At 37.2% G+C, this 26,565-nt stretch overlaps 2 protein-coding genes across 3 annotated transcripts in view; one reads left to right on the plus strand and one right to left on the minus strand.

Annotated features, from left to right (window-relative positions):
• The window catches only part of MFSD2B (MFSD2 lysolipid transporter B, sphingolipid), a 103,682-nt gene that overhangs the window by 63,632 nt on the left and 13,485 nt on the right, over positions 1-26,565 (plus strand). The window lies entirely within an intron of this gene.
• On the minus strand, positions 1,961-20,416 carry LOC126046266 (WD repeat and coiled-coil-containing protein-like). 2 transcript variants are annotated; one of them, XM_049818448.1, is made up of 4 exons: positions 19,916-20,416; positions 18,321-19,384; positions 9,379-9,499; positions 1,961-5,637 (listed from the first exon to the last, which is right to left on the minus strand). In XM_049818448.1, the coding sequence occupies exons 1-4, from the start codon at positions 20,238-20,240 to the stop codon at positions 5,471-5,473; spliced, it is 1,677 nt and encodes a 558-aa protein (XP_049674405.1). In that variant the 5' UTR covers positions 20,241-20,416; the 3' UTR covers positions 1,961-5,470. The 2 variants fall into 2 exon arrangements, with proteins under 2 accessions (XP_049674405.1, XP_049674404.1); XM_049818447.1 differs by having other exon boundaries at positions 18,321-20,416.

The raw sequence follows: 26,565 nt of genomic DNA on the forward strand, positions 1-26,565 counted from the left end.
GAAATGTATGAGTATGTTTAATTTGAAGGAAGTGACTGTTGCCTCTGAAGTGAACTAATGGTTTACATTTGTCTGTTTTGGTTCATTTTTCTCTCTAGTACTACACTGTGGTGTTTAGATGTACTGCTCTCCTGGCTGTGTACTCCCTTGTCTGTTACGATATCATGGTGCCTTGCTGACAAGTGAGATGGATCCTTGCCAAAGGACAGAGGTTGTTGAGTACTAATGTTTTTAACTGGCAAGTCTGTATAACACTGCAAATGTCACCTCCTGTGCAGGAAGTCTTTCTGTGCCAGTACTGAACTTTGGCACCATGTGCCTCCAAACATTTGATCACACCTGGCTGTTCACACATGTGTGTCAAGTAATAGTGGAGGAAAGGGAAGCATAAGGTTCAAGCATGGTATTGGCTCCTCTGCAAGCAGAGGCTGGATTACACTGAGCACTTTGGAAACTTATATGAGAGGTACCCAAATGTCATTAGCTGGGAGATGATGGCAGTCCTCTGCTTGTCCATTAGATAATAGCACCAGCAGGGAAGTACTGAATCTCAGCAACGTGAGTTTGCATTTAACAAAAAGATTGTGAAATTGCTTCAGTCTGTTAGAAAAATGAAGCTGTAATACTGACTGATTAACATATATAAACCCATATAAAATTACAATTAACATATAAACCACTAATACATAAGTTAATTTCTGTTGTGTGGGACAATGGAAAATAAATTCATACTTTCATGTGTAAAATTGCATAACCCCTACCATCTACCTTGCCTGACTTCACATACTTAAAGTTAGGTCAGGTGAGATCAGGTCTAAAGGGCTGGTTTCATAACTGCAATCTGGTACTATATGTTGGTTTTTTTATAAACAAGTTAGACAAACATCTGTCAGGAGTTACTTAAGAATAATTGGCACTGTCTTGGGTTAGAGAGGACTCTTCAGCTATATATTGGATGGGGAAAATGGTTCAATGCTTGTGGTTTTCTGTTAAGACAGAAAAACCTAAAAGTAAAAATGGCTAAAAATCTGTTCATTGTCGAAGCTGAGAAAACAGATGAAAATGAGAATCAGGGGAAAGGAAGTTAGGCTTACTTGATGATACTATTTATACTATTTCAGTCATTGAAAATGTATTAAAGAAAACTGATACTTAAGATTTTTCACATGAGTATAGATAATACTATTCTGCAGTAGTAGAGGAAAAAAGGGAAGAACTAGGTGAGGGTCACACAGGGCCTACTTTATACACTTCCTGCAGTGATCTCTCGCTTTTTAGCTATTATGAAGAATATCAAAGTAATATTTCATTGTGCAAAGTCAGCATCATAGATTGGCCAGCAGAATTTCAGCTGACTTTGATTTTGTTGCATTTAATTTTTATATTGTTTTATTGTTCTCACAAAATTGTTTTCAAAATCAAAAATGAAAAAGACTGTCTGGCATATAGAACTCCTGTTGTTAGCATTTTCCCAAGGAGTGGGTCAATACAAGAAACTGTGAAGAGTAAAGCAGACTGGTGCATGCTTAGCAGGAAAGTTATGGAAAATGTAAGGTAAGTTTCAATTTTACTTTGCAGCAGATTGTACTTTTAAGTAAAGATATACCAACTCCTAAAAATAGATAAGAATGCATATAAATGTGCTGGATAAAGAGTAATTAAAATGGAAATTTAGACTTTCTGGTATGTTGTTTATTTCCCACAGGGGAAATGTTTTGGAGGAGCTGGTAGACCATTTAGTCTTCTGAGCGCCACTAGTATGGCATACTGAATGTAGTCATTCTGCTTTGACTTCTAATTTAAGTTCCTAGTCTTCCTAGCTTTCCTCTGTTTTAATTACAGAAGACAGACTCCCCTACTGGGTGACTCTGGACAGGAATCTAGCACCAGTAGTCTCAGTATTCTTCCAGAGGAGCCTGTCCTTTCTGCTGGTGAAATAAGGAGCCTAAACCAGGGGGTTACCACCTTCATGAAATTTAGGTGATCCGAACAACTTCCCTTTTTCTAAATTGATCAATTTTGGCCCCATAAAATAGCACTTCTGGAGGACAGTGAATGCTTCTCAGTCTATGCTTTTCTCCTTTTCACAGCCTACTGTCTGCTCAACTCATTTAGTACAAACTCTTTCTATCTTTCCACATGCCTTTATCAGTTTGTGCAAAAATCTTCTGTACAGCTTGTGCTTAATAGAAGAGTCATCTTACATCTCTCTACTTCACTGATTCTCCATCTGTTCTCCATCCAAACCAAAGCTGAAAATTTATCCTCTGCTTTGCATAAATCTCTTCAGCACTTCTTCTAGTGCTTTTATTACTTTCAATTTTAACTTAACAGCCCTGTGATAGACACTATATAAGATAGTTCTGCACTGCACTGCACCCCTAAATCATTACCTGAAAACAAATATTTCCTCATTCAATTGTTTTCCATGTTTAAGTGCATGTATATGATTTAAACACTTATTTTCAAATATATGTACATAATAGTGTGTTCATAAATGGGAGGGTGCAGTGCTATTCTTTAATATTATACAATTTTAGTTGATACATCTTTCCTAAGCCTTCCTATAATATTGTAACTGTCCAACAAGATGAACTGGAGTCCTTATTTGTTACCAGACTAATTGTCTTGGATGATGATAGCACCTTCAGGCAGATTAGTTCCTGCTCAGATTCAACAACCCTTGAATCATACAGCAGGGGAAAACAATGTCACCAAAATATAACAAGTCCAGAAGTTCATTAAGCATCACAGAACTAAGTTTTTTAATTTTACAGCCAGTTATTCCCTGAAACTAATTGTTTTGTCATCTAAAAGTTTATTTGCCTCTCTTTATCTCCATGAAACCAAACCAAACCAAATAAAACCAAATCAAACTTCAGTAGCAATTCAAAGAAGCTCCTTTCACTCCTGATCTTCTCAACATTCAGATTATTTTATGGAAGACTAATGCATGAAAAATTAAAATGGTAGCATGACAGACCGACAATGAAATATCTAGTGATAATTCTGAGTTCTGAGGCATCTTTGCTGCCTAGATACTCACTGATCTCTGCTAGTTAAGATTTTCACCTTCTCAGAATTCCCCTTCTGGCTCTTGCAACAGCACTAAGGCATGAAGATGACAAAAGGCGGAATGCGAGTATTTCTCTAGCAACAAGGAAGTCTTTGTGAATAATGTATATAATGAACTTAAAGAAACTGTACAGTACAAACAAAAGTCTTGGTGTGTTATCAACCTGATAGGCGAAGTCCCATTTTCCTCAAGTTCATATGTTTAGAGTGCAGGACTGTTCCATTTAACATATTTTTTGTGTTTCATTAGCCTCATTTGAAGTGGACCAAACTATGGGACTACCATCCAAAGAAGATAGTATTTGTGAGAAGAATTCCCTTTTAGTTCTTCCTTTAGTTGAGCCTAAGCAGTCCTCTAAAATATATCCTCCTATCATTCTAGTTAGTTATAATTAAGTTTTATTTTACTTGGCCATAGCATAGGTGTTGTGAATACCAGATACTGTTGTGAGACACAAGGATGTTGTTCAGGTGTATTTGCAGGATTAGAAACATCTGCTGCTTCGAAATGTGCTGTCATTTACAAACCTGATAAAGTCTTCCCTCACCATACTATGTCTGTGATCGTCTCCATTACTTACTTGATTTCAATGATTTGGCCTGATTTCAGTGAAAGAAAGCACAACTTCACCCAAATTTTTAAAGCAGAAGTAATACAAATATCTTTTTGGACACAATTTAAATGCAAAGTAGCAGGCAATCCAATGAACCAAGTAACTGTAAACTCATAGATGTGTTTAATGGTTAAATGGTCAGATTTTTTTTTTTTTTCAAACTGGAATGCTTCTCGAGGCTGCTTAAAATGATCTTTGCAAACAAGGTAGTACAATTATACCCAGCTACGTTGCACACCTGTGGTTGTAGGTGATTTAGAATTATGATTCCTTTGTCTCTGGGAGGATAATTGCATGAGAAGGACATTATTTAATTCAAGGAATTGAAACTGTTCCTCATGCGACTTCTGGCTGCATCACTGGAATGGTACTAATGCCAAACTTCCAAACCCATTAAGTGCCTTAAGACCATAGGTCTACCTTCTCGATCCAGCCTTAGTATGGGGTGAAGTATTGTAACTGGATTTTAGTGTATCTGTGCCCTATTAACAGGCTTGCTGTGGTTCCCAGGCAGGGAAAACAGACTCTCCAGGAGTATTAACAAGACCCAAAATGCACAGTGTGAAAAATAAGTCTTAATAGTAGCTTAAATAAGTCTCATCCCTTTTATGTTTCCCTGAATGTACAGTGAGAAGTGGGCATGCCTTTCCGTGGTTTCTGCTGGGGCCTGTCCAGCAGTACAAAATGCCAGGCCTCGCACACATGGCTACTCATTACACTTTACCCACCTCTTTGCATTTAGAGGAACAATAGTTAGGGAGTTTATTCAGTTCTTCCCTTATGCCTATTTTTTTTCACCATAATCATGATAGTTTAACTTCCATTAATCTGTCTGCCTGCTTCTCAGATATATCTATATTGCCTCTTGTCTCTCAGGGTGAGGTTCATCTGACTCAATGTAAATGTTTGTATTTAAACTAGTCCCCTAGCATGCTTTTGCAGTCAGTGGAAAGGAATAGGCACTTATTTTACTTACTTAATAGGGATGGTTCACCACGATCAGTTTTAGAAATCTATGTTAGGGCATGAATAATCTGCCGTAGAATTGCTTTTTTTTTTTTGACTGATCATACAGGAGTCTAGATGACCAGTTCAGTGTAGATGCCTGCATTTAGCCAAATGAAGTTTACATTCAATGTCTCTGATCCTTAATTTACCTTGCAAGGTTTTTTCTTTTTCTTCCGTATGCATGTGTAAATCTACGTTCTGTGTAAGACACTGACAGGAGACAGTGATGCAGCCTTTTTAGTAATTGAACATTTTCATATAAAAATCAAGCATTTCTGAAAATGTTGCAGGTTTCCATGGGATCCAACTGGAACAGCAAAGAGAGCCTGAAGCAGTTTTATTTTTTTTTCCCTTCCCAGTTTTCCTTAATGAATATAAAAGCTCTTTGGTTGTATTTTTTTCAGCTTTTGTGTGGACTGTACACCTGTATTAGCTAGATTTGTTGTTACTGCATGATTTTTAGCATAATATTGTTTCTCCAAGAACATCCCGACCACAATTAAAGTAGAGGCTAGTCTCTCTGTTCCAGTCCACTGGCAGCCATTAATAACAACAGCTGTGGTAAACTTCTCTCTAGGTCTGATCCTTCAGAAGAAATCATGAGGGTCCAGCCAACCCTAGGATTTAGCTATAGTGTAACCGTGCCACAGATTTTACAGTTAAAATACATTGAAAGTAGTGAAGACAGCTTTCTAGTCACTCAGTTTCTGACACTGCAGAATGTCTCTGTATTGTATTAGAAAAGAAGATCATTAGCATTCTTTGTTCAGAAATTATGTCACTCTGCTTGGTGGTTGCATTGAAATGCTTTTTTTGTAGGAGTGACCTCCACAGACTTCTGAACTGTCACTTCCATCCCTTATGATTATCTCTTGTGTTGCTCTGAATATTAATGGCACAAAGCCGTCCTTGTCTGCAGTGAGCACAATCCAAGAAGAGCCTACAAAAATTAAGGAAAAAAAGAAAATGAGTGTACTGCTCTGGTTATGTAAAATGTACAAGCACATTTTAAAAAGTCAGCCAGCATGCGAGCAGAGCAGGTTTTCTTTTTGTGCACTAAAGCCTTATTATGCTAATGACATTAAGGTCTGACAATCCATGCTAAACACACCCTTGTGTAAATGCAAAGGGGGGCTAAAAGAAAGGTCTGGAAAGGTTTGAGGCATTTTGTCCCTTATTTAAAATAAGTTGAAAAACAAGGTGCATCTTTGCTTGTTCTGATAAACTATAAGTATCTCCATTTTCTGAAAGCTCAGGCAGCCTTTCCATGCTGTCTTTTGTTCTAGTGACATCTACTTCTGCTTATCCTTTTTGCTCATCTGCTCTACCCAAATGATGAAGAGATCATAAAAACTGAAAAAGTTGGCACAGAAAATGATTGTGCTGTATTTGTTCTAGAAGGAAGTAGGGGTTTCCATCTCCTTTACTGTCAAACCAAGATTGTTCAGTATGTTTTCAAATTTATATGGAAGGAATGGAAGGAAGTTACACCTTGAAGATGATTTACAAAAGATACCATGATTTACAGGAGATGATTTACAAAAGCTGATATAATAAAATTTCTTGTCCTTTAATTATTTATCAAATCTTCTCATAAAAAAGAGAATGAATAAAATCTGAATGACATTTTTAATCCCCTTTTTTTTTTTCTGGGAAAAAAAAAAAGAGGCAAGATTAAAAAAACAAAGATATCAAAATATTCAGGTTCACTTTCTGTGTTTCATAGAAGCAGAAAATAAACCTACCTCCTCTTTGCTCTTTACTTCCCTTTGCAAATCAGCTTGACATTGAAGCTATGTATACCATATATATGTTTTCTAGTGATTAATCTGTTTCCTTTTGGACTGGTTATTGCAGTTCTTATAGAAAATAGTGAATTCTCTATTTGTCTTTTTTCAGTTTCACATTTTATGAAAAAGCAAAAAAATCTGTGGCAACTAAAAAGCATTGTGGGAGCCCTTGTATCACATGTTTTTCTTAGAGTATATATCCTGTCATTACTGACCAGGGGCATTAGCTGGGGTCTGAGGTAGAGAAAGCCCTGTTATGTTCTGTTGTTGGTATTTTTAATTTTGAGAGATAAAACTGTATTTTGAAAAGGAATGTGAAAAAAGGAAGTGTAGAAAATCCAGAAGAACCGTGCTTAATTTTTGTCAGTCATAATGAAGCATGTTCCTGGACAAGGCAAATCTCCCCTCCTTATACTATTAACAAAGTACTTTTCCAGGCTGCTGCACTATTGCACGTTGTCATGTCACCTGTTACATCATAAGAAGATTGTCATTCCAAACCATGAATCTTTAATCTTCTACTCTTAATACTTTCTTTCTAATTCTGGACAGACTTCAGATTCCAGAAGCAGTGAGCCTGAAAGTGGAAATTCTGCTGTCCAGATCGATAGCTATGTTGTTGGTCAAACTGATAAAGCATACTCTTCTGTCAAACTCTTGGGACTTTTTATTTTCATCCATTGAAATGTTTGAAATTCTCTGTGTCATTGATAACACTTGCTTTGAAGCATATCCCACAAAATATTTCAATGGTGGAAAAACCTTGTGCACAATTATTACAATGATGACCTGCTGAAAAGAGAGACTTCTGTGTGCTAATACCAGGGCACGATATGACAGGCTATATTTAGTACAGGTAATGATATTACAGTCTTGGGCTTAAAGTGCAAATGATGAGGCCAAGTTTGTTGCTAGCCTAACTCTGATGATCTTAATAGCCTTGCCATGGTTATGCATTTGGCCTACAGCTGTGAACTTTTTTCCCCCAATATATTCAAGTTTAAGCGTTTATTCATAGTAAAAAATGCCAGGCTGTCATTATAATACAAACACACTCTTCATTACATCCCCTTTAATTATATAGTATTAAAGGATGGGAGTGATATTTTTAATCACATTTAATATTCATGCCTTGTGGCAAAGGAAAGATTTAGGAATATAAACCTGTACTGGTCAGAACTGAATAAAGAGCTACATAACTACTTCTGCCCCAAACCTGATAATTTTGCAGGATTTTGGTGAGTTTTAGAAAGATTCTTATTTCTGTTGTTCTTTTTGCTGTTAAGAAACAGACTCAATTTCAGAAAAGCTGAGCACCACATTGGACAGAAAGAGGGACACGTTAGGATGATTCTAAGACATTGTCTTTTTTGATATCTCTGAAGTCTAATGCCTGAAATTGAGGACTGGTGTTCTGCTAATTAAATATTAAATATTCAACTGTTCTATAGAGCTGAAAATGGTTTTCTCAGGCCCCTTATTTATTATTTTCATACTGAATTCTAAACCTCTTTTTTCATTATGGGCATTTGTTTCCAAAATCAAGAGCTGAAAGTACAGGCCAAAAAAGGTATCCTCCTTGCCCTGCAAAGTTGCATTGTGTTATTGCAGAAGCCTGCTGGGAAATAGCTCAGGCCTCAACAGTAAGTAGAGTTTTTTCATATACACCTCCACTGCACTGCACACTCAAGAGAGATTGCTGACAAAAATATGCAACCTGCATATCCTTATCTTCTGGAACAACTTTCAGAAACTGCTGTAAGCCAGGGGATAAAAGAAGTGGTCCAATGGTCTGTGTTGTATTTGTAGCCCCTTTTCTTCATTCTCGTGGTCTCATCAACAACAAGGAGATAAGCAGAATATGAATGGCAGCATGGTGCATATTTTACATCTCTTTTTCGCACTGTCCTTGGTGCCAGCACCAGTAACACACCAGGCCTGGTTTCTTTTTCATTGATAAGCCTATTATATAGCAGTCTGGTATGTAACCATCGTTATTTAGAAAGCTATAGTTTACATTAGTAATTTCCTTTTCTTTTTAATTTCACCAACAGTTGAATTCATTTCTCATAAAGCAGAGTGTAACGATTAAGCCAATATGTCTCAGCCTGTCAGGGGCAAAGACAAGGGGTAAGACAGAGAGTAATTTATGGATCTGTCAGTGTGGAAACCATGCAAAGAGATCATAATTATAGCCAACTACTGTGTACTTTAAGATCATAATATACTTAGACTGTGATGAGAAAAGCCATCAGAAGCATTGTAGAGAAATAGCTAAAAAATAATGGTATGTATGTTGCTGAGAAGGTAGCATACAGGAACAGGCAGGGACAAGGTAATTCAGAGACCAGCCCAGGGCTAGGATTTCCCTAGCTGCTTCTATCCTTACAAGTTAATCAGTGGTGGGTGGTAGAAATGTGAGACTGGCAAATTAGAACATTGAGCTTCATTGTTTATCTTACATTAAAATAATCCCAAATGCTACATGATACATATATATATATATATATATCTCATAATCTGAGAATGACTTTTTCTCCAGCCTACTCTCTATTGTCAGGTCTGGGACATGCTTGTAAAGATGGGCAAAGCAAAATGCCAAAAGGTCTCAAGGAAGCACTTCTATTTCCAGGTACTGATTATTTTCTCAACCTTCTTCTGTAGAGACATCTAACATATTACTCTGGTGATAGGTAGTTCTGCAGTTACTTAGCATTTAAGTGATTTCAACAGACACTCTGCTGTGTTTCAGACAAAGGAAAACACATACTTATCAAAAGAAGTTAGCTCTCTCAGTTTACTGCAGTGCGGGGTAATTATTCTACCACAAATGCCTCTTTTATGCTAAAAATCTCAGGTGAAACCAGATACCAGAAATAAAAAGAACATACCGTGTTTCATTTCAATAACAGGCAGATCAAACAGCTGCTGGACTAAATTCAAATGGATCTTGCCATCACAGAGGAGAACATCTTTTGTTTCTTCAGTAACTGCTCCATTTGAAAAACTTTTCTTCAAATACATACATGTAAAAGAAAAGATCTTGTTAAAGGCTTATACATTGTGCCTGGGTTCTTTTAACCGTTCCTCTGCTCTTACTCCTTTCAGTTCTTTAGTCATTTTGCTTTTTCTTTGTCTGTCTTTGCTACAATTTATAGGTGACACCATCAAGCAGTGCAATTCTAAGCACAATCTCATAGTCCCATGTGAAGAGGAATATGCATCTTTGCTTTTTGTTTTGTGTGCTTATGCAGTGCAAAACTGCGTCAGCCCTGTATATATCAGGTCATATATTAGGTCATGTGTATGTGTCCGTTGGGCCTTTCTGCCTGAAGAGTCAATTCAGTGGAAGGGAATATATCATGCCTGGAATAAAGTTGCCCAAGATGCTAACAGAGCAAATGAGTACTGTGCTCAGTTTCAGTTGTATGTGTGGGTGGTTTTGATAGTCATTGGTCAGCTATTCCACCCCAGTAAAATGACCTCAGTTCTGGCACAGAGAGAATTGCAGAGAGACTGGACATAGCAACAGTCTCTCTGAAAAGCTGTTGTAGCAAGGTAGCTTGGGAATCCTGTGACTTTCTTTGAGAGAGAGGCAATGTATGGGTTTACAGCCCTGGAATTTGCTCTGGCATTCACTAAAAAACCACACCTGAATATAAAGGTGGCATATTCATGCTTCATGAAGTTTAGCTGGCCTTGAGAATCGACACCTTTGTGTTCCGTCATTCTGATTACTGCAAAGTGCAAGGGCCGCAAAATAGTTGAGCTAATATGGTTATGGAGTATATATATATTTGCATTTACATTTTCTTATCTGCTATCATTTGAAAGTCATTTTAACATTAAAAATTTTCCAGTGACTCAATGCTATTAAAAAATATAGGTGAATTGGACATTTTCTTCTAAATAATCTTGCTATACTTTGTTCTGTGAATTTAATTTTGTTCTTCCCTCTCCATACTTTCCACCTGTGTAGTTCCCATGTGTTATGGTGTGGTTTTTTTTCTTTTGGCATGCCTTATGTTTGCAATACCCCCAGATTTAACATATTTGAATGAACCAGTCTATTTATCCCATTTCCTAGACCTTTCTGTTTTGTACATTCAGAAGGGATCCAAATTAACATTTTAAAATGGGTTGAAAAGATGTCATGTATCATAACTCCTGTTCTAGTCCTACCCTGTCAGTGTCTACTTCATACCCTTGAATCTTTCTTGCTGATATGAAACTTACAGTTGAATGAATTCACAACTGCGTCTTCTGTTTCTGTGCATAGTAATATAACCTTTGACTAAACAAATGTTTCTTTTAATGCTTGTCTTAATTTCTAATTGTGCTGTCTTTTGACTCAGTTGCTCTCTCAGTTAACATGTGCTTTTTTTGCTCTGTAACACCCTTTCTAACTCAATCAATTTTCATTTTTCTGTACCTAGTATGTATGCTGTCGTGCAGTCGCATTGGATTCTGTAAATCAGAATGTCTACCAACTGTTGCAGAAGTATTTTTTCCCCACTCTATCATAAACTGGCTATGCAGATAGTCTATGGCTGATGGTTATTTATTTATGTATTATGATTGATTGAAGACATAAGAACTGTAAGAATATCTTCCTGTTAAAACCTAAACTTTCCAAGTTTCAGAGGTCTTTTCATCTCTTTCCCCATTCAAAACAGCCAGAAGTTTATTGCTTTGTAATTAAAAGGGAAATACCTAAGGAATGCATCGAAGTATCATTTCTTAGTCGTAAACCTATAGTAACTTTTTATTACAGCTATAACTATATAACACAACTTCTTTGTCATTTTTAGGTCTCTTCAAATTATATAGTACTATGTTCTATTGAACGTAAATACACTTAAAACTCAATGGGCTGAATGTTCAGCAGTGAGCATGTGCTTTGCATTTACATTGCAGAGATGCTATTTGCCTGTACAGGTGTTTGTGGAAAGCTTTTCATTGCTGCGTATTGTGGATTAGCACATCTAAGAACTACTTTGTTTTCCTGCCTTCAGGTTGAAATAGCAGAGTTTATTCAAACTTGTACTTCAGTTAATGAACTACAGAAAAAGGTGGACTGTAGATGAGACAGGCACATTGCCTTGACCCAAGTGGTTCATTTTTTCATGTAGATATGCTTCAACTCAAGAATAATCAGAAAACAATCTAGCTCTGCCTCTGTTGACTTGAAATCAGCTGAATGGAAATGTGTACTAAGGATGACTTCGTTCCAGCATGTTTCCTCCTTAGTCTTGCAAATTATTATTGGAACAGCCATTGGAAGTGGAAGACATTTTTATATATACAAAACTACATAACATCTATTTTTTATCCTAACCAGTTTTTCAAGTACAGACCTCAAAGCTTAAGTTTCAGAGTTGTTTGTCTTTCATCGTTTATGAGCATTTGTATTAGCTATTCTGTCTTTGTCATATACTACTGTTTATAATGATAAACTTAAATGTCTTTACATTCATTTTTGTCTGCTGGCAAATTCTGTCAGGTCAAGAATCTTTCTCTGTTTTAAGCTTCCAATTATTTAGCCTTTTTTGTTTAATGGTTAGCTTAAGTGACGATAACATGCCTTCTCTTTGAGGAATATGGTCACAGACGTCATATCATAGATTAACTGATTTAATCCCATACCTTCTTGAGAGGTAGGTAACTGTTAGTATTCCCTTTTTATAGATGATCAAACCATTACACAGGAAGATTAAAAGAGATTTACTCAAGGTCATGGAAGTAATTTCTGACAGAGTTAGAAATACAACCAAAATCTCACCTTAGTACTTCCCATTTTCATGCCTGAATACAAAGACAATTTTCTAGTCATATCTAGATTTAATCCACCGTTTCCCAAAATTTGTATCTATCTGGTTCGGCTGTGTTGCTATTTATCTCCAACAGAAGCCAAAGAACTTGCAATTCTCAGATTAAAATCCCTTAATGTTAGTTGTTTTATCCTAAACCAAAGTTCATTGGTAGACTAAGAACATATTAATCACAGAAGAAACAAATATATTTCCACATACATAAGTGGATATTTTCAGATTAAGTTTCTTTAGCCAACTTCCTGTAGTATGTCAAGTCCAACTCTCCCTCAACAAAAATCCAACAGAAAGAAACCATCAATTCAAGAATTGTTTTCCTTCATCTGTGTCAGCCTGCCCCTTGATCAGATTTTATAGCCTATAAAGGGTCTTCTGGGCAGCAGCCAGCCCATCACAGCATTGCCAAACTGTTTTTCAAAACTCATGTTTTGGAATGCAGATATCCCCAAGAAGAAAATAATTTACTAAGGCAAAAAGGGTTCCTGGATTAGATGTTATACACCGTATGTCTGCACAAAAAATAAACACGTCTTTTACCGCTTTTTTAAACCCCACTGAGCAGTCAGCAGTCAGCTAGTTCTGCCTCTTGACCTTTTCCACTATTTATCTTGTATTTCCTAATGAACTGCTTACACTTGCTTGGATGCTAAGATCATCTTCATGAACTTGAATTCAATGACTGATGAAACAGTGAGGTAAATAAGAATATGCTACCAATCAGAATTGTTTTTACTAACACTGGGCAGTGATTGAGTGCAGTCTGAATGTGTCTTTCTTGCACATGGATGTTTAGAAATGTAAAATATTTTCCAGATGAGGCCTCACAGCTGTGTTGCCCAGTATTGCATTACTTACTGGATGTACCTCACTGATGTACCCACAAACTGCCTTTGCTCTTTTCATAAATGTATCACATTTCTGATTCATAGTTATCTTGTAGTCACTTAACATGTGCAAGCTTTTGTCATCCTTGGTTGTTCCCAACTAAGGAATATTCAGTTTTTAGCAGAAATTCCTTCTGTTAATCCTGGAATGTATCACTGTGCACTTCATATTAGTTCATTTCAATCCATTTTTTTTATTCTAGATGCTAAGGTCATCAAATTACAGATGCGATATCCTGATCCTCTATTGAAAATACTACTGACTTTATGCCATATGCAGATTTTATTAGCATATCTCATCAGATCATTAATGAAACTTTTAGATTAGCCTGAAGATCAATCATGAGAAAATCCACTAGTAAATTTCTTCCATTTTCTTTCATATTACTATAACCATTTACTAACTTCCTTCCAGCTAATTCCTTAACATCTTAAATTTCTTCTGTTAATCCCTATTCTCTGCTGTTGAACAAATAATTTCCCCTGTGGCATGATTTCAAGTACTGTACTGAATTACAGGTATTTTAAATATTCTTCATATCCTTTGTGTTGATAATCTGTTCTTTTATAAAGGAAAGGTGTCAGGTTAGTCAGTCACATCCCTGTGTTGTAAGATGAATAGTGCTGTAGTTGCCTAGAAATTGGTTTTCTTTCTCTTAAACCCTTGATTTCAGCTCTTAGTGTTATGCTTCAGTGGTAATTTCAGTTTTGATACCTTAGTACCCATTACTCAGCTTGCTTTTGCCTTGCCCCCACATTCACTGTGCGGGATGAGAAAAAATAGTAAATTAAATAGACGTGGGCATTCTGGCCCAGAAGACAATGAAAAGAGTTAGATGGCTAAGGAAGAGCACTGAAGAGGAATGAGAACTATGATTTTTGACATTCAAAGTACTGTGTCTCATTAAGCCTTGTGCAGCATTGCCACAGGTAGTATTAATGAGGTTTGGCTGCCTGCACTACTCCCCCTTCCTGTCATGATTTCCACTGTTGCTGTGATTCCTGTTTGATTTTTGATGGATCCTGATTTTCTTTTGGTGGAGATCTTAATATCTTTCTTGCACTTATTTGGGACATTCCAATTGCAACCCTAATTAACCTGTCAGAGAAGCATAAGCCTGTAAAATGTTTACGTTGGAAGAGATCCGAGTTGCTCGGGGTGCTTAAATCCCAGTGCAGTTTGCATTTATAGTGCCCATCAGCATTTCAGATGATATGATGCTAGCATTTCTCTACTGATGGCTCCCTGTCAATAGTTGTACAACTACTGTTTCAGGTATATTGTCATCTAAGATACACCCTTTGTCCTCATGCTTGTGCTTCTATGATCTTTATGTTTTGAGTGTGGTTTTTTTTAACTCGGATCTTTACTTTCTTTGCACAGTACGAAAACTTGGATTTGTTTTTAACATTACATATTCCTTTTCTGTTGCATCTATGTATCCAACAAACAAATAATCTGTTCTAATAAAAGATATTGTGTCTCCTCTACAAACCCTGCTTGTCTGCTATTGATCAGTTTCAGAACATTGTTGTCAGAATTTGTTCTTAATAAATTCCTCAACCTTTGCTCAAAACGTTATCCATGCATTAATCACACCTTCTCTTGACTGCTGCAGGTCTGTCTTTTACAGTCATCCTAAATCTCTTCCTTCTAAACTTCAGGATAGCTGACTACTTTCTTACTCCAGGGAGCAGTCATATCACCTTCCTCTTCCATCATTTTCATGACTTTCTCTCTATTGCTCAACCCGAGTCACAATTGCCCTTTGGATTTCAGAAAGGTTCACGGTCTTATTATGGCTGATCATTGCAGCCTGGTCTTTGCTCATTTTACTGTGCCACCCTTATACCCCCCTTCTTTATCTCTACTTCATGTATTTCTATCAGAAGAACTTTATTGCCATATGTTTGGATCCTTTCTATTAATCTCTCAGCTCTGTGTAAAGAAATGTTTATTTTATAGCTGACCTTGGCAATAAGTTTCCCATAGTAAATTGTATGAAGATGCTATAAAAGTACAAATTGACTTGTATATAATTATCGGTGAGCGCTAAGAAAAGGAAATCATCATGACTAATTGCTGAAAAGATATTTATTTCCTGTTTAGTTATGCAATATATGCTGTCAGTGATATACACTTTTGACATAATACTGCTTGTGAGCAAGATGCAGGAGTTTTAAGATATTCCTCAGATTAAGATGAATCTTATTCCTCCTGGAGAGGTTTGCCTAAATGCCATTAATTTCAAATCCAGATTGGCTTTATTTCCACTGTAATTAGCTTTTGAATGAGGCTTGTTTAAATATTCTGCAGCTGTTTCTTTTCTGGGGGAAAAGGATGATAAAAGTATCTTTTTTGCAAAATGAAACAGAAACAAATCTGTGACAGATCTCATCTCTTCTTTTTTTTTTTTTCTTTTTAAATAATATCCTCTTATTGCATTTGCCTGTCTGCCCTCCCACACTATCCTGAATCACAAGTCTGTATGTGATGAAAGAGCAATAATATTTGCTTTTCAGGGTTGAATGATCAAGTCACCTCTGGTGGCTGAATGCTATTACACAAGTGATAGTGCAGTGACATTTCCAAAGTGTGAGTGATCATGTTTTTCTTTTATGGCTATGAGCTACAAAGAATATAAATGCTGGTAGTACTGCATGGATGTGACTTCAGAGGAGTTATAGGTAGGCAAGCTCTAACAGAATAAACAAAGATTTTGAAGACTATGTAGTGAGCAGACATTATGAATTATTAAGTAATACACATTCTGGTTTATATTATGGTTTTCTAAGCAGACCTGGAAACATACATAAATGTCAATAATGCTTCTGCACAACAGTGTAATTGGCCATAATTATTGCTACATTTTTATCTACTATGTTTTAAGCTTTCCTCTCATGTTTTTAATGTATAAATATGGTTATGCAGTACTGATCATGATATTTTATAGTACAATAGATTTCTCAATCAAGATTGAGCCTCTGCTGTGCTGGGGATTATACAAACACTTAAGAAGACATGCACTTGGCACAAAAAGCTGAAAGGTAATGGCCATATTATTGACTGGACTGCAGTGTTCCTAAAGCTCTGAATGTTTTCCACAGGCTGATATTTATATCATAAGGCAATAAAGCTATTTCCTGCCTTTTCGCACTGTGAACATAGAGCCTGGCTGGAACCCACAGCCCAGCTGGTCTCTGAGCTCACAGAGTGCTAATCAAATCCTGAAGGAGGAACAAAGTTCAGATGTCTGAATCCAAACTAATCAAAACAACTATTTTCTGAGAAAATTATTAGCTGCCTGTGAAGCAAATATTTCCCTGTCTGTCTGGAAGCCTTTTTGCCATCAGTCTATTTTTCATTATTTTTTGGCATCATGCTGTGATCCTGTTAGGTTTCAGAAGAGGGGCTGAACTATGCAAGGCATTAGCTGAGACTTACACAAAAAAGCTATGTGTGTCAGAAGGACATGAAGAGGCACTTTTTCTGAGTCATTATAATGCAGTACTGGTGGTGCTTTCTGCTGGTTCAATGTGAAACTAACCTGCTCATATAAATAAGAGTCTTCCTTTCTAAATGTAGTTAGTTAGTCTAGCAGTATTTTAGAAGAAGTAATATTTTTTTTTGCTTCTAAAGAAAAAAATGGGATAATTAATTCTTGCTGCTTGTGCAAGCAAACATGCACAGTGACTTCAGATCTTAGATTAATGTTACATGTCACAAACAAAACTTCTCTTTAGAAAGGTTAATCCAATCGAATCCAAGAGATAGGGCTGCTTGCTAAATAAATAAGTTGATTTATGTTAAGAAATAAGAATTAATTTGCTGGAGAACAGAAGGGCTTTCTTCTTGGCAAATAAAATACTAAATTATTTAAAAGAGACATGTTGCTTTTTTTCACCAGAATTTGTGTAAGATAGTCAAGTTAAATAGACTAATACAGATTGAAAGCTTTGCTTTGATCCAGAGTACCTAACATACTAGAATCTGCCTAAATGACAAGTAAACAATTGCTAAAAAGTAATGAATATGATTCAACTGAGTCACCATTCCCTTAATGAGTGTTTAAGGAGGGGTACTTTGATGTCTGTATGGATTCCTTTAAAGTAAAAGGAAGTCAAATTTGTTTGAGAAGTACATACTTCAGCATCATCACAGTGTAATGTATTACTTTGCCATAATGCTGCTTATGTTGCAGTAGATACGAATGTATTTACAATTGGCATCTACATCCTGAAAGGCACCCCAGTTTTAGCAGCAATACCACTAGCATGAGCATGACCAAAAATATTATCAGTATAATGTTAGTTTTACTATGAATAATACTAAGAATAATAGCCAAAAATAATTACACAACCTACCTTCCTTAGTTGAAATTCTTATTGAAGCCAGTACGAATTTTGCCAAAACAAGGGTGGGATAGGAACATGATGATTTGACATTCATCTATTTATTTAATGAAATTAGAATTACATATTGACAGATTTTTTTTAAATTTTTTTTTCTTCAGAAAATTTGAAGTGGTAATATGTTTCATAAATTGAGTTTGTCCAGCTCTGTGAAGATTAGTGATGAGAAATTAAAGTAGAAATAAGCCAACTTCATGTCATGCCTATCTGAATTTTCCATAAGTTGAGATTCAATACTTTGTTTCAGTCTTCATGAGAGTCTATTTCAAACTTTGGATTGACTTTGGGTTTGAATTGATTATGTTTCTGGTGGGTTACGGTACCACTGTACTCATAGGCTCATCCTTACACTAAACTAACATATAAACCTTTTGTACATTAACAACTGTTTGGCTCTGTTCTCTGTCTTTGATAGATGCACACAAAATCAGCTAGTATCCAAGACAGTTGTGGATAATCAAAGAACGAACAGACACAAATCTCCCACGTGAAGTATCCTCTAAGTTACCCACATCACCCTGAGTTATTGTTTCAATGGCAAATTATAATACCATTTTAGATTAAGCTTGATGCCAAACTCAGGTTACATTTCTCATGGGTTGATAAGATTAAACTGCACCCTCTTGATTTAAAGCTAAATAAATACAAGATTATTTAAAAATTCAGTGTCCTATCACAATATTTTTAAGCTGACAAAAAAGTTACCTGGTAAGTGATATGAACGACAGGTGGTTCCTGTGAGCATGGATAGGCTAAAGATATCCTCCTCCCATTTTTAGCGAAGTCCGTTATTTCAGAAAGACTCAGTTGTAACTCATTGAAGCTGCCACAAAGTCTCTCTAAATTTCTAGATATGTGACTCATTCCTCTTTCACTTGGCAAATTGTTGTTTTTAGGAGAATTTGATGTTTCTTGGATCACATTGAACTGCACTTTAGGGGAAGTTGGTCTGCCGGAAAGCCTGGTAGATGTTCCAAAACCAAGAAGAGACACTGAACGATTAGTAGGTTCAGCATCCAATGTTTCCAAGGCCACCGAGGGGTCACCTGGGAGCCTTTTTTCATCCAGGTCACTCACACTTGATGAAGAGCTCTGCTCATAACTAGGGCTCTTTACTTCTTCAATGAGTCTTCTCCTGCCACTAGGAGACTGAATAACTGTGCTTCTTGGTATTAACAGCTCCCTGCTTTGAGGTTGGTCATCTGTAGCAAGATTTTCAAAGAACTTTCTTTTTCCAGGTATATTAACAGAGGATTCAAAGTTATAAAACATATTCTGCTTAGTCTCAGGCAATGCTGAAGGATCTTCTTCCAGCATCAATTCTTTGATCATCAGACGCATTACATACCTGTCTGAACTTGAAGATGGAATGAGACTAGGCTCAGGGAACTTTTGCTTGCCAATCAGAATCAATAGGAGTTTAGCTGTCAAAAAGCATAGGCCCTTTGGTCTTTCATTCTTTTCCAGCTGGATTTGTTGAATATGAGGCATGCAGGAAGAGGTTACTGAATACACCAAAACAATGTTAGAAGTATTAGAGGCTACTGCCACAATCTGAGCTCTAAGGTCAAAAGCCATTATATCAGGAACCAGAATACCTGGGATGGTGACTTTTCTGGTGGTGGTTACCTTCCTCTCAAAAGTCACCAAAATCATGTGAGAAGAATCTTGACCATTTGTTGCTGCAGAGTCTTTGCGTTTCAGAGTAATAAGAGGACCGGGATCAGACCGACGGTGGTTTGCAAGGATATGGGTTAAATCCACAGGACCTGACGAAGAAGAAGCAACTGAATCAACACCGGATCTATCTGAATCTGTGGACTTTCTTCGCCGGTCCATGGAGTATTCCTCATCACCAAGCACCAGAGCAGACTGTGAGATTAAAGAACCAGTTTCTGTACCAGATGGCATATCAAATGCAATGCCCGCATTCAGACCACAGATATTATCTAAAGGAAGCTCAGTAGCTACAGCAATTTGGAAATCCAGCGTGGCTTCTATAGCACAGATATAACCTCCCACATCAAAGACTGGGCAAAAGGAGCAGGTATTTAGAGTTTTCTGAGCATCATCCCATATGTAGGAATGCAGGGCACTGCCTATAGCAACTACTAAACGATTACCATCCTTAGTCCAGCAGGCACAGTGGATAAGCCCACTGCTTTTGATATCTGCCTTAACTCTAGTATTGTCAGTACGAACAGCATGCAAGACTGAAGCATCTCTTTTTGTAAGCACAGCCAAGACCTCCTTCTTTGGATGCCAGACACAGCCCTGAGAAAGCAGTGGAAATGGCTCACCAACTTCACAGGTCTGAGAAATCAAGGGTTTGTTCCTCTCCGCAGTGCTGTAGCCCAGCTGCCAAACACTAACATGCTTTTTATGCTGAACAGCGAGCAGAGCTGGGGTGTCTGTAGAGCAACATGGGCCCCAGTAAAGCCCATGAACATGTTCAAATTGACCAACAACACTTGAGTCTCCGAACTTTAGTTCTCCATTATGATAGTATAAAGCAGTCAGTATCACTTGTTTCCCATCTGTCCAGGCAATTCCATGCACAGGGTGGATGGCCTGATATAAAGCATTGAGGCCGGTCCTCAGCAGCTTTGCCTTTCCCAGCTCCATCTTTTTAAGCTTTCTGTCTACTGGTGGTTGTTCCAAACTAGAGAATCCATGGAATTCACTTGCAGATCACAATGAGGAAATTTTTTTTCGTATCTCCTTCCCTTCCTTTCCAGAATCAAGCTGGTTTTTCTGCTAATAATCCAAGAGCCTATATTGTGAACTCCTTCCCAGTAAGCCTGCAGCTGCTCCTCTAAGTATAAATCCATGTCAAAGCTGCTTTTGCTATGTCTTTTCCTGGGAGGAGTTATCATCTTCATGTGATGGCTAACAAGGTTTAACCAATTACTGTACGTTTTCGTAGAAGTCTATTTTTAACTCTTCACTGCTGGGAGTATATTTAAAAATAACATTCTAATACCTTGACCTTCAGTGAATGAAGGTCTTTGGTGAAGGCTGGGGAGAGATCACACACTATTAAGCCTAAGTATTAAGCTACAGCCTGAAATAATGACCTGACACTTCTTTCAGCCAGCCTTTGAAGGATAAAAGAAGATTTAAACATACCTGAGGACTGTACAAGGCAGATTGCAATCTCTGATGGACAGCATCTTTCAAAGATACAAGATCCTAAGTGTCTATGAAAGGAAAGTAGGAAAGGGAAATCATGCTCTGTTCTGTTAGTAGTTACAAGAGAATGAAGAAATGTTAGATTTTTAAAAAACCCAAAATATTTCAGAAACAAAGACAGCTGATTAGTGTTCATTTTACTGGGACAGATTTCCTAGCTACAAATATACATTGATTTCTTTCTTTGTCTTCCCAGCCACCTGTATCTAAGTACTGTTCCCTTATATAGCCAAAATGTGAAGAGGAAGCCAAAGTTTTCCTGCTTCCCTAAACTCTGCAGTTCCTACAATATGTAACATAGCATCATGCAAAGATCCTTGAGTTGACAAAGACCCAACCAATAAACTCATGTAACGCAGTGGGGCTGTGTGAGGATACGCCAGTTTGGTTCGGCTGTATTGTTTCAGGACCAGAGCTGGTTCAGATGGACTGTCTCCATTCTTCCCTCCTCAGCACATCCTTTTCTGGGGTTAGCTTGGACAGAGCTCGCATATTGCTGAACATAAATTGTCAGGGTGGGATTCATTACTTAAATATAAGCAATCATTACTATTTTCAATGCCCTAGGATATCTGAGACAGCCACACCGGGCTGGCAGACACAGCATAGGACTTACAGAAAAGTAGTGCCATTCTGGAGTGGCAGCTGGCAACAAAGAGATGATCCCTAGATAGTCCCTAGACTGTCTAAGATGGCATTAGAAGCTTATGTACAGGTAACTGAATCCCATCCTCAGCATCTTTTTGTAGTTCTTGTTTTGCCAGCAGCAACTGTCTGCTTTGATGTAACTTGTGTCGCTTGCTGTTTGCATAAAAAAAAAAAAAGTGAATAAATTAGACCTGGGCAGAGTTTTACAAATTATCATTATAATCACTATGGTTAAAGATGTAAGACTTAACTGTACACGTTCTGCATCTCGGGCTGATTTATACTTCATGTATTTTTATAGTGCTACCTGAGAAAAACACACCTCTTGTTGAAGGCAGTTGGACCTCTGTTCTAAGAATTTTTTTAGTATCCTTTTTCCAGGTGTATTTACTGAGGACGGTGAGTACCACTAAAGAACTCCCAAATTTATGTAAAGTAATCATATCATATTCTCATTCACAGCTACTTGTTTTTTGTAGATTATTTCATGAAGATTACATTCAAAATCAAGACTTTTTTATATTCATCAAGGACAAGCCAGCAGTGATGACTGGACTATGTAAAAATTTAAAAGTTAGATACACAGGTTAGAAGATCCCTTTTTATGCAAGACTCCTAAAGTTTTGGTCCCTGTCTGTGCTTGCAGTGAAACCATGACATTTAATGACTCTACCTTACCCTTTGCTGACACAGATGCCCAGGCCATGCTTAAGATGCCACACTGCCATACCTGTTTCACTAGGAGCTCTGACTATTCTGTACTTTGCCAAAGTGGTGGCAGGATTACTGTGTCATATATTAGTGGTAGCTTTTTACCCATAGTAGTTATAATGAATAGATTACATTAGAACACAGTCCCAGCAGCTCCACAAATTTGCAGAGTCTGTATAAGATATTTTTGTTTTGCTTTAAAATAATGCTTCTTTGCTGCTTTGCTATCTTTTGGATGTATTTTACTGAAACTGATAAAGCTATTCTCTAGCACAGCCATCTCATCTATGTTCTGAATGGTGCTTTAAATATCATAACAAAACTATGTTGCAGCTGGATTCTAGCAACCTAAAATGTGTTTTGGATGCAGAAACTTCTGCCTCAGTATGACTGAAATGCTCAGAAGATGTTTCACAAAGGATGATGTGTGTTCTGCCAGCTATGCAGACATCTTGAGATAATGGACTACTCGTGTGGAAGACTGGACTTTCTTTGCTGTTTTTTTTTTTAAATTTCATCAGCTCTCATAGCATGCATCTGCTCTTCAGCAGTGTCTGTGACATTATCAGAGGGCGGTAAAAGGCTGAATCTATGAGATTTACCAGTAACAGAATCATCCTCAATTTTGGAATTAAGGATGTCTCATAAACACTGGGGTCTGAAAAATTTTTGTAGCAGAGCCACAGTGAGGTTTTCATCTATCTCTGAAAGCATTGGGAAATAGAACTTTATCTGACGTACTTATGTTTATTTCTAGTTAATTCACTAAGATACTCGGATATAAATATTACAACATCCACAAAGTTCTACAGGCATGGTGATGAGGTGGTAAGGTAGTGAGGCATGATATATTCACAGCTGGTTACTGCTTTGTCCAGTGTTAGGATCTTTTTTCCTCCAAACTCTAGCACCTTTAGTTCACCAGGATAATTCACCTCCTGTTTCCTATCACATAACATCTTTACATCCTATGGTAGAATTTTTCCAGAAAGTCTGAAGCCAATCAATAAAGGTGGTAGCAGATAAGGAGTTACATAGTTCATTTAAAGCAAAGGATGTTCAGAGGTCTCTGACTACAAGGAATGCTTGTGATACAACTTCAGTGAATGTGAGATCAGGCCCACCAAGAAACCAGACTCATGGACAGACACAAAACCTTTGACGAGTTTGCTGTGGCCTTTTTAAAAATCTCTAGGGCTCAGTGTTCCTTGAAATCTGCAGGGTTTGGACACACCACAAGGCCTATTCTGTAGCAATTGAGTTTGAAACTCAGGCTCCATTTGGGATAACATTTGAGGATCTCAAGGAAAATTTCCTCCCATGGTTCATTCTGTGGCTTTTTTTCAGTGGGAGAGAATTATGTGGGCAAGAAACTTCTGTGAGAACAGAATCATCTAGTACCTCCATAAACACCATATACAACAAAACTGATTTGAGATAAGATTACTTTTCAGAGTGTATCTTTAAAAACCTATGTAAATAACGGAAGACTTTTAAAATATACAAAGAGAAAAAAAACCCATAAGTTATGCCATGATGCCAGAATGTAAACAAGTTATACTCAGGATCAAAGCAAATTCCAGATGCAGGCACAAGGTGAATGAAAGAGACAATAAACTTTTGTTTGGCACAGCCTTATTTTTTAAAAACAGGATAAAAATAGAGAGGAAAAAAACAACTTACCCTCATTTAGTTAGTGTATTTTTCCAGAAAAAAAAAATTAAATAATTTTTCTGTGTCACCTTGGCATGCATAGATCTATATAGCGCACACTCAAAATAAAGGCTGGTAATTGAAAACTGTCCTGGCAACACTACAGTTTTCCTTTGAGACTCAAGAAAGTAATGCAGAGAGTAATCTGTTAGTAATCTGAGACACTCCAGTGAGTGACTACAGTCTTTACACTGATACTGAGCTAGATTCTGATCCTATTAGCATCTGTGTGCCTCTGATTAACTTTGGTATAACTCAGATCAGAATGTCACCTGTGGTTTAAACAAGGTGTTTCAGCTGGTGGAACCTTGGCTGGCTCTGTCGTGCAGTGATTCCAGCCAGCCAGTCTCTGTTGCTTCAGAGGAGATGGTTGTTAGAAGTAGCATACGAAGTCCAGAACTGAACACCACCCACCGAGCTGCACATAGCTGTTAGTTAGTCGCCATGAGTTCCCATGGTTCATAATGAATGTTGGAAAATTAATCCAGCCCTCATCATTGCAGAGGTTGAGCTACCCTTTTTTATAGTACTGATTTTATATTGCTGTTTTCCCACATTGCTATACTTACTTTTCACCTGTCTTGGGAAATGGTGAATACATTTTGTGTTCAATATGGATCAGAGCTAATGAGTTCCAGGTTTTAAATATGTTTACCTGTCTATTTCTTGTCCAGTGGGAGGTAGGTATCTAAATATCTCTGTGGATCTGATTTCAGTGCCTTGCTGGAAAAGCTGAGATTCAGACTTATTTTCTCCTTTATTCATGGTAAAATAACTCTTTCCAGGCTAAATCTTGCTTCAAGTTAATTAAATTGATGTTAATATTCCTGGTGACTTCAGAGGAAGACAGATCCAGCTCAATATGTAATAAAAACCTAAGAGTAATAATTTTTCTAATACTAATTTAACTCAACTTTATAAAATGTCTAATGCTTTGTGGTATTTTTACTTCAAAAATATTTCTATTTAAAGCTACTCACCATGATTTCACCGCTTTAAGTTGATGTGTCATTTAGTTCAATACTTTCAAGAAGCTTGAGTAATGTATTTATTTTTCCACATTGACATTTCTTTGCCTCAAGATCTGATTTTAAAAAATAGTTATCTGTCACAAGCTAACTGGAACAGAATGTAAAAATGATGCATAGTTAATAAAGATACAAAATACGTAATCTGTCAGAGCAGATCTAGTGATCACACTATGTAAATCAGCATTCTTTTGACAGTGATATGTCTCTCTGCTGTTACTGCTCTCAGAATGGGATTTAACCTGCTAGCTAGCATGTTTTTATATGTATGTCACATAAAGTGGGAAAGATCTAATGGAAAATTGTATTTTTTACATAAATATATCTAAGAAAACTGTTAACAAGTTTGTTTGATTAAAAAAATCTTATGCAAATTATATGCAAATATGTAAAGGCAGGGCTATGCAGGCTATATTCAAACTAAAAAGACTTCAGGCAGGAAAGTCACAGCTTCTTTCTAAAACTATTTCTTTTATACTTGCACTGCCATGGTCTTACACTTCTGGAGTGACTGCCTGGGCCAAATGTAACAGGCTAGCTTGATCTGTCATCTGCTAAATAGAGGCATCTAGAACGGCGACACAAATGATGGAGGAGACACTGCTAGAGTACAGACAAAAGTTTTGCAGCTTCTTGTAAATGTTCTCAAATTCAGTAAACTCACTTCCACACTCAGTGATATGCTGCTAGATGGCAGCTTTCCAAATGTAGTAAATATATGACTGACTGCAGCGAGTCCTCTGACATGTGACCTCCAATTCTCTGAAATCCCCCTGGATTGCTCCAACATGTTGTTCCAACCTGAGCAATCCATCAGTCTTGCAGGAGTGTTGTCAACAGTCCTCTGTGGTTCTTGGAATTCGCTTTCTTTTGTAATAGAAAGGCAAATATCATGCAATTCTAACATAGCAGTCCAGCAAGTTTGGGGTAGTAGAGTTGGCGGAGCATCTGTTATTCTCCCAAGCCTTCCCTTTTGTGGTTTAGAGTGTGACTCTTGTGGTTCATTGGGGTGGGGGGAAGACAACCAGATCTTTTCAGAAGGCCCAAGCAAGACTGGGCTCAATGTTTTTCTGGCTTTCACAATGCTAAAGCAAAATAGGTGAGGAATTAGGAAGGAAAGCACAAAAAGGTGGTTATGCAAGCATGGTCACAGAGAATGAGACTCATTTCTCATTTAGTTGTAGGGGTGGGATTCATCTCACAAATTAACATTTTTATGTTGAGGTATATACGTATGGCTGCCTACATGAAAGTAGTACCCAAGCTCCCATTCGGCAACAGAGTTGAACCTCAGCTCTCTAACATATCTCTAGACATACACACTATAGTTGTCTAAGTCAGACCCTGCTTACTGATTTGCTTAAAAGTCAGTGGTGAGAAATAGATACTTTTAGGGCATGATTCATTCCATCCTAAAGTACCTAAAATAGATAAATGACTCTTGCTTTATGACTCTAGCTGAAGTGCTCAGATAGGACATTGTTATGGACAGATGAATGCCAAGGAATGGTTGCGTAGTCATTACAGGCACATCTGTTATAACTAGTACATTTATCAGTGATCAGCCCACTGATAGCCCTTTCTAGAGCTACATGCTTCCTACCTACATTCTTCCCACTTCTGAATGCCCTCTCTATCTCAAACCACTATTCTGTGAC

Source organism: Accipiter gentilis, chromosome 16 (assembly GCF_929443795.1).
Source record: "Accipiter gentilis chromosome 16, bAccGen1.1, whole genome shotgun sequence".
Taxonomy (NCBI): Eukaryota; Metazoa; Chordata; class Aves; order Accipitriformes; family Accipitridae; genus Astur; species Astur gentilis.